The sequence below is a fragment of the Panicum virgatum genome, chromosome 2K, assembly GCF_016808335.1.
Source record: "Panicum virgatum strain AP13 chromosome 2K, P.virgatum_v5, whole genome shotgun sequence".
In the NCBI taxonomy this organism is placed as follows: domain Eukaryota; kingdom Viridiplantae; phylum Streptophyta; class Magnoliopsida; order Poales; family Poaceae; genus Panicum; species Panicum virgatum.
The window spans coordinates 15,054,298-15,063,506 of record NC_053137.1 but is presented as its reverse complement, the minus strand read 5'-3'; the positions used below and the strand labels follow the sequence as shown (position 1 = coordinate 15,063,506).

Here is a 9,209-nt window from a genome sequence, read left to right as displayed (position 1 = left end):
ATCTTCTGCTGGATGGTATATTCTTTGATCCTTATCCTAATCCTCTGGTGCATCTTGCGTGTAGGCCCCATTTCCTCTGACATGTGGGCCCTCTTTGTAAGGGTGTGATGCCGGATGCGATATTTTGCGTAGTTGTACGGCGTCTACTGTCTGTTTTCATCTTATTCAGCTCTTGCTCATCTGAAATGTACAAAACTCAACAACAACTGTGGAGCGAGGTTAGTGATACAAATATGCGAGTAAGGCATATGGTTTTCCTTCATTATTGAGTATAGTTGACGGTTGAAAATGGCACTTAAGGACTGTCAACATACACCCCCAAGAATCCTATTAGGTTGACGCAAAGATTCTTTGTGAAGTGTATCATGTCAATTGCATGGCGAACATTTAAGATTTCCCAATATGGTAGCTAAACGTTAAACGTTATGGACAATGTAAAGTCCCAACCATTTGTCTATAATTGGGGTCATTACTAAAGGGAGATTAGCTTTTTTTGGGTAATAGTCTTTCATGTGGCATATTTTTATCAAAGTGTTGAAAATACCGGCTTCATAAAATACAGAGAAATCAATAGAACGAAAACTCAATACATGATGGAAGCGAAAGTTTTATTTCATTACATAGTACCAACCAATCACCATTATGTGGTAATACAACATGTTGGCAATCTGATTATTTCGGGATACATGATGATAAGCATGTCTTTGCTGACAAATTAGCCGGAATGCCACACTTTTTCTTCCTTTTCTCCTCAGCCGCTGTGACATGTAGCAGTTCAATGTCCTTGCTGAGGATATCGATCTTCCCCATCTTTTCTTCCAATGCGGCTTTCAGTTTGCCAATCTCACCGTCCTTTTCAGTATTGTAATTCTCAAGTGCCTCAATTTTCGACTTCATGACGGCTGTTTCAGCCTTTTCAGCATCCAGTGCTTTCTGGACCGAATTCTTCTCCTCATTCAAATGTGAACTTTTGGTATCAAGATCGTTATAGGATGCTTGCAGTTGCGACATAGAAACATGAAGCCCCTCCAACTCAGCCCTCAGTTTATCAACCTGAGCATCCTTGTCGCGCTTTGCTTCCTCAGCTGCTTCCTTGATGGCCTGGCTTTCCACCACCTTTCTCATAAGGTCTTCTGATTCCTTTATGATTTTTGCCTTCTCATTGTCAAATGCCTTGGCAGCTGCCTCCTTCGCCTCCACTAATGCACTTAGTTCCATCTTGAGGCTCTCAATTTCTGCTTCAAACACGCTATGCTTCTCTTGTGCGGTCAGAACCTCTGACCGAAGCTTAGCATTTTCACTCATCACCAAATCCTTGTTGGCCTGGATTTCCTCCACCTTTATCTTGAGGTCCTCCAATTCTTTCTTGATTTCTGCCTTCTCAATATCAAATGCCTCAGCAGCTGCCTCCTTCTCCCCTACTAGTGAATCCAATTCAGTCTTGAGGCTTTCAACCTCTGCTTCAGACATGCTATATTTCTGCACTGCTGTTTGAACCTCCGACCGAAGCTTATCATTTTCATCTATGGCCAAATCCTTGCTGGCCTTGATTTGCTCCACCTTCCTCTTGAGCTCCTCTGTTTCCTTCATGATTTCTGCTTTCTCAGCATCAAATGCCTTCGCAGCTACCTTCTCTGCCTCTTCTAGGGTATTTAGTTCCATCTTGAGCCTCTCAACCTCTGCTTTGAACATGCTATATTTTTGCTCTATGGTCAGAACTTCCAACCGAAGCCTATCATTTTCATCCATTACCAAATCCTTACTGGCCTGGATTTCCTCGACCTGTTTTTTGAGGTCCTCTGATTCCTTCATGATTTCTACCTTCTCAGCATCAAATGCCTTGACAACCGCCTCCTTCGCCTCTGCTAGCTCACTTAGTTCCTTCTTGAGCCTTTGAACCTCTGCTTCATAGATGTTAAGTTTCTCCTTTGCGGTCAGAATCTCCAACTTATGCTTATCATTTTCAGCCGTCATCAAATCCTTGCTGGCCTGGATTGCTTCCACCTTTGTTTTGAGGTCCTCCAATTCCTTCATGATGTCAGCCTTCTCAGCATCAAATGCGTTGGCGGCTGCCTCCTTCGCTGCCGCCAATGTATCCAATTCCATCTTGAGCCTCTCAACCTCTGCTTCAGACAAGCTATATTTTTGCTCTGCAGTCAGAAGCTCTGACTTAAGCTTGTCATTTTCACCATCCACCAAATCCTTGCTTGCCTGGATTTCCCCTATCCTCCTCTTAAGATCCTCGGATTCCTTCACCATTTTTGCCTTCTCAGCATCAAATGCCTTCGCAGCTGCCTCTTTTACCTCCGCCAATGCCGCTAATTCCAACTTGAGCTTCTCAACCGCTTCTTCAGACTTGCTATGTTTTTCCTCTACAACCAAAACCTCTAGCCGAAGCTTATCAATTTCACCTTTCAAGCTCCTCTCCACCTCCTCCTTGTCGGTTGCGAACTCCTTAGCCGCCGCCTTGGTCTCCTCCAATTGCTTCTCTAGTTTACCCTTCTCACGGAGGAGTTGGGTCTTTTTGAGCTCCAACTCCCACACCGCGTCCCGAAGCGCCGAGATTTGTTGTGATAGGGACTTTACCCTGTCATCCGTGAAGAGATCTGCAGCTCATGTTTTAGAATGGGCATTAGAGGAGAGAAGACATGGCACCATGATGCACAGGAATTGGACGGAGAAGAAAACAATCTCTTCGCCCACCTGCATACCACGACCTGGTCTGGAGGCTTGTAGAGGTCGGCAACGCCATGTCTGTTGCTGTTGCCACACACTCCTCGGAGGTGCAAGACGCCTCTGGTTATCTTTGCAGTGAACTCAGCCGAAGGATGAGCTCCGTGTTCCTGCCCCTGCTGCAGCTGCTCCTCGGTGAATTTATACAAGATGGGAGAAGGAAAGGACAGAGGGGATGAAGTGTCGATGAGGAAGATGGAAGACGCAGGGCAGAGAAGGGATGGAGTATTGGTGCAGAAGAGGAATGGCGCAGAGGGGAGACAGAGGGTGGAGTGTCGGTGAGAAAGAGGGATGGAGAAGCAGCTCGTCTGTACTTGCTGGGACGTTGTGGCCAGCAATGGATAATTCGATATATCTGAATAGTCCACTTGCATCTTCTGCCAGCTTGACGTTAACTGATACTTGTGGTTAACTGATACTCTAGGATGCTATAATATATCGATCCTTTAATTTTTTTTTACAATGTTTGTAGAAATAATATCACAACCACAAGATGCACAAGATGCACAAAATGAAAAGAAAGCTATTGGTGTTAGTTTCTTTAATGACAATGGCAGTACTTTATGAACATGTATTAGGGCCATTTTGGTTTTTTTCTCTAGTTAATTAATATGGTAAATTCAGGCCTTGAAGGCGAATGATGATGCTTTTTTCTCCCCATTATTAAAATATACTTATTAGACAGTTATGGGAGAGTTTTCACACACGAACGAGCGAGGTTATTCTGGGATTGAGTACAGTGTTTCATTTTTACGACACACCGTACGTACTGGGATACGGAATCTCCTGCGTGCTACTAGCATTGAACAGGCGTACGTGTCGGCATACATACCCCTCTCCATTGGCCAAAATCCCTTTTCTGTGTGGGTCACTGGTCAATTATTGGATGTTTCCCTGTCAAAGTAACTGTGTGTGTTCTGGGCGAATCACATGCCTGCCGACAGATATGCTCCATATATAATATATATATATATATATATATATATATATATATATATACAGCACTAGTAAATCATATCAGTATGCGTATATTATTGGTCGTCTTCTGCTGATCTAAGTTGCACTACCAAAAAACCTCCAGTTTGCCGTGTGGGAAATACTTTGACATGTGCCAAAACTCGAGCACACGGCAAACCTCACCTTTTGCCGTGTGCCAGTAGAAAGGGCACACGGCAACTAACTGGCACATGGCAAATATTTTCTTTGCCGTGTGTCAGGACAAAAAAACACATGGCAAAGTCCCAACGCACGGTAAAGGTGTCCTTTTACCGTGTGCTACCAAATAAAGCCCACGGCAAAGGCCTAGCACATGGCAAAAAAGCCTTGTTTGCCGTGTGTCTAGCCTATTACACACGGCAATCATTTGGCACACGGCGAAATTATGAAAAAAAAATAGAATTAGACTCCCTATTTTTTTGTGCTATACATATATAGTGTATTGTACTCCGTGTTAAAATTAGGTATATTTCTCGTTACTTTTGATATATTTAGTCATTTAATTTCTTTAATTGAGATTTTGGGGTTGAATTGGAAGTGTTTTGAATAGTGGAGTATAATGGATAGAAAAATGATCTTCATGTTATGGAGTGCAATGTGATGACGTAAGTCTGAATTTCCAAAAATGTTTGAAAGATTCGTTAGAAAATTCCATTAAAAGCAAACAAATTCCGAAAATCATGAAAGTTGTCATGATATCATGATTTCATGCATGGAGATGATGGAAAAAATTTTGGAACATTTTGCAATAGTTTTGACGTACGCTTGTTAGAAATCGAAACATCTCCGGAGAAGTTCCGTAGAGTTGAGAAGGAATCGATTAAACTTGAACATAACGTTACTTACGAATTGGCAGTTGACTTTAAAAGTTTTTGTGTTTGCAAAAAACAACATAGGTTCTTTAATGCCAAATTTTGGTTAATTTTCGGATAAGTGGTATATTTATAATTTTTTTTGGAAATTAAATATTTATTTGCAACACATGAAATAATAGCAATATCCAAATAAAACATTAATTGTCCGGTCACTTTTAGCGAAGTAATTAGAAAATGTGATAAAGTTTTAAACATTAAATAGAATACCAAAGAGAATGAAAAAAAATTGAAAAGAAAATGTTTGAAAATTTGAAATGAAGTATTGGAAAAAGTTTGCCGTGTCCACATGCCGATGTCACACGGCAAACGCGGCCTTTGCCATGTGCCAGGCCGAAGGCACACGGCAAACTGGGGCCGCGGCGTGGGGCCTCGCCGGCCGTTCGCTAGATGCCGGCCTCGCCCAACCGCTGCGGGCCTCGCCGCCGTGCCGCCCGCTCCGGCCGCCGCCCGCTTGGCCCTGTGCCGTGGGCCGGATCGGGGCACACGGCAAAGGCATCCCCCTTTGCCGTGTGTCGGCTCGGGTGGCACACGGCAAAAGCGGGAACCCCCTACTTAGCCGTTTTTGGCCACCCGCTCCGACACGGCGCTCACACAGCTCACCCGATCACACTGCGCCACCCTGGCCCGCGCCCTCTCCACCGTCTCCAGCCGCCGCGCCGCCCCTTGCCACCGCCGCCCGCCCGCTCACCCGGCGCCGCCGCCCCTTGGCAACGCCTCCCGCCCGCCGCGCCCTCCCCGCCACCACGCCTTCGCGCCGGTCTCGGCCGCCACGCCGGTGCCCCGGCCACCACCGCCACGCCCCGGCCCGCGCGCAGGCGGGCTTGGCAGGCCCCAGTTGGCGTGCCTGGCACGCCGGCGTCCCGGCCACCCCCGCCTCCTCTCTCTTTCCGGCCGGCTCTCGTCGACGCGCCCGCCAGGGCTCGGCAGGTCGACGGCGCCGGCCTCCCCCGCCCCGGCCCGTGCGGCAGGGGCCGTCCACCCCGCCTCTGCTGCCGCCCGGGCTTTCCACGCGGGCGTGCTCACCACGGTCGCCATCGAGTCCTAGGTGAATTTGCTTAGTGGAACTTGCATGCAATTAATTTTTGTCATGACCAAATGCATTAAATCAATATAATTGACACATGTTTTTTGGCAGGAGAGGCTATTGCACCATCCTCGAATCGTTCATTGCGCGTCTCTGCCTAGCTAGTCCGCCATCAAGCCCTAGGTGAGCATGTGAAAAAGGCCTTCGTTCCTTCTCATGTTCGTAATATATTACATAATTTAGTTGCCCGTGATGATATAAATTGATACCTAGATTTGTTCTGGGTAACATATGATGATCTTGAGCTTGTGGCTGTATTCAGTGTGTCGTGTAGTTATATGTTTGTCATGATTGCCATCAAACCATGTGACACATCCATGCCCAAAGCAACTCTCGTTTGTGATGATATGATGGTTGGGCTAGATGTGTCACATGGTTCCATGTCTATCATGAACCCTTTTTGTTGAGAAGATTTCTCCCGCTGCAAGTTCAAGATCAAATGAAACGAAACATATCTGAGGCAAAACACTAGTTCAATGTTTTCTATTGAGTTGATCAAAAGTAACATGACGCTGACTATAATCTGACAAATGTTTTTTTTTGCAGGAGCTGGGCACCGGCTCCTAGTTCCCGTCGCGGGCCTTTGCCACCGGGCCACTTGTGTCACCCACCTCAATTTGCAGGATGTATAGCAAGGTGAGACATACAAGACTCCCCTTTTCGTACCGCTTGTTCGTATATCACGTAACCTAGTTAGGTGTCTCCCGTTCGATATAGATACGGATGGAAATATGCAGAACTTTGCATATGTACGACCGTATCTATTTCGAACAGTCCATGTTTTTTGGACAACCCGAGGATGCGTAGATGGGGTTAGTTTCCATGGTCTACTCCCATTCGCGACAGAGTATCGGCATCATTTTCTCGTTGTTCTCCGGATACACAATCTCCCTTCTGGGACGTGTATTTGGAGAACAGCGGGGAAATGCTGCCGAAATTTTGTCCCGGATCGGAGTAGAGCATGAAAATTGACTCTAGCTACGCATCTTCGGGTGGGATTAGGACCTATCTTAACCTAGTAGAAAGTTTAGACATCATGTAGATGCAAAAAATTATCTTTCATATTATATTACTCGTTGATATGATAGAGTATGGATGACTATGCTTGGATGTACTCTGGTTGGAAACAAAGGGGGGACTTGACCTTGGAATGGATTCAGAAGACCAAGGCTTTCTTGGATCGAGCATTTTCAAAGGTTAAAGGAGGCTCATGCACTTGGTGTCCCTACGCCAAATGTGGAAACACACGTCGACAGACACGGGAAAACATGACACAACATCTTTGCAATTATGGATTTACGAGAGACTATACCCGGTGGACCTACCATGGTGAAGCCAATCGTATGAGAAATGAGGTCGTTAGGCAACACATTGAAGATCATGATGCTGATGCCGGGGTAGGAGATATGTTAGATGACTTCCATGAAGCACATTTCGAGGGAGAACGTAGGGAGGAGGAGCCAGAGCCAACCGCGAAGGCGTACTATGACATGTTGGCTGCAGCACAAGAACCGCTTCATGGGCATACCAAGATTTCACAACTGGATGCCATTGCCCGCCTGATGGCCATGAAGTCCCAATTTACCCTAAGTCGAGATGCTTTTGATGTTATGTTGACCGTTATTGGCACTATGCTTCCAGAAGGTCACATTCTTCCAAAGAGCATGTATGAGGCATAGAAACTCCTTCGTGCATTGAAGATACCGTACGAGCAGATACATGCATGTCCCAAGGGGTGCATCTTGTTTAGGAAAGAGCATGCGGAAGCAAAGTACTGTCCAAAGTGTGAATCCTCTAGGTTCGTAGAGGTAGAGACTAGTGATAGTCAGAAGAGACAGCTCGCAGTCCCCGTGAAAGTCCTACGATACCTTCCGCCAATACCAAGGATCCAACGGCTATTCATGACTGAGGACTCTGCGAAACAGATGACATGGCACAAAATGGGAACTCGATACAATCCTGATAAGCTTGTACATCCATCCGATGCTGAATCATGGACCTACTTTGACGGGATTCATCAAGTCAAAGCAGATGAAGCTCGCAATGTGCGTGTTGCCCTAGCAACTGATGGCTTCAATCCAAATGGAATGTCGGCTGCACCTTACACTTGTTGGCATGTGTTCGTTATTCCCCTCAATCTCCCTCCAAGCGTGATTTTCCAATGACAGAACATATTCTTGTCGCTGATCATTCCTGGACATCCGGGAAATAATATGAGTGTCTACATGGATCCCCTGATTGATGATTTGCTCAGTGCTTGGGAGGAAGGGGTTTGGACATACGATCGAGCTACAAAGAGAAACTTTAGAATGTATGTTTGGTACCATTATTCCCTCCATGATTTGCCGGCATATGGGATATTCTGCGGCTGGTGTGTTCACAGAAAGTTCCCTTTCCCAGTATGCAAGGCAGCTCTGATGTTCATATGGTTGCGGAAGGGTGGGAAATATTCTTCGTTCGACAAACATCGACAATTCCTCCCTCTTGACCATCCATTCAGACGCGATAAGAAGAACTTCATGAGGTGTCGAAGTTCTGGACCCTCCCCCTCATATTATGACAGGTGCTGGTGTTCGTGCTCAGTTAGATAGTCTTGTAGCCAATGCAGAAGGTGGTTTTGAGGGATATGGTGAGCAACATGCCTGGGCGCAGAAGTTGGGATTGTGGAGGCTTCCCTACATGCAAGATCTCCTCCTTCCACATAATATTGATATGATGCACTCTGAAAAGAATGTCGCCGAGGCACTGTTCGGAACTATCATGGACATTGCAGAGAAGACAAAGGATAACGTTAAGGCCAGAGTGGATCAAGCAACATTATGCGATAGACCGAAACTAGACATGAGGCCTCCTGGGTCAGGCAAGGCATGAAAAAAGCCTAAGGCCGATTTTGTCCTGACGAGGCCCCAGAGGAGGGAAGTGCTAGAATGGTTTCAAACCTTAATGTTCCCTGATGGGTATGCAGCGAATCTGAGAAGGGGAGTCAACTTGTCTACTATGCAAATCAATGGGCTCAAGAGTCGTGACTACCACATATGGATAGAGAGGCTTCTTCCGGTGATGGCTCGAAGATACCTCCCTGATCACGTCTGGCAAGTGCTGGCAGAGTTGAGCTTTTTCTTCCGCCAGCTTTGTGCTAAGGAGTTATCTCTGACCGTTATTGAAGAAATGGAAAGAATGGCACCTGTGTTGCTCTGTAAGTTGGAGAAGATATTTCCACCAGGTTTCATCAACCCGATGCAGCATATGATTTTGCACCTACCGTACGAGGCACGAATGGGGGGGGGCCGGTGCAAGGTCATTGGTGCTACTCAATTGAAAGAAGTCAAAAAGTCCTTCGAACTAAATGTAAAAATAAATGCAAAATTGAAGCTTCCATCGCATAGGCATACATTCTAGAAGAGGTGTCAAATTTCACATCGAAATATTATACTGAGAATCTTCCTAGCGTGCATAATCCACCCTCATGTTATAATACTGGGGAAGCTGACTTGAACCTCAGCCTTTTCAAAGGGTAACTC

General features: G+C 45.9%; 1 protein-coding gene across 1 annotated transcript; it reads right to left on the bottom strand.

Annotated features, from left to right (window-relative positions):
- Positions 1 to 567: 567 nt before the first annotated feature.
- Positions 568 to 3,056, bottom strand: LOC120668520 (paramyosin-like). The gene is made up of 2 exons (XM_039948264.1): positions 2,704 to 3,056; positions 568 to 2,606 (listed from the first exon to the last, which is right to left on the bottom strand). Exons 1-2 carry the CDS (start codon positions 2,750 to 2,752, stop codon positions 673 to 675), a joined length of 1,983 nt encoding a protein of 660 aa, XP_039804198.1. The 5' UTR covers positions 2,753 to 3,056; the 3' UTR covers positions 568 to 672.
- Positions 3,057 to 9,209: the final 6,153 nt, after the last annotated feature.

Bases quoted from the DNA above. Each gene is read 5' to 3' on its own strand.
- LOC120668520 (XM_039948264.1), bottom strand. From the start codon at position 2,752: ATGGCGTTGCCGACCTCTACAAGCCTCCAGACCAGGTCGTGGTATGCA. The intron at 2,607-2,703 runs GTGGGCGAAGAG...CATGAGCTGCAG, and splicing joins GACCAGGTCGTGGTATGCAG to ATCTCTTCACGGATGACAGG.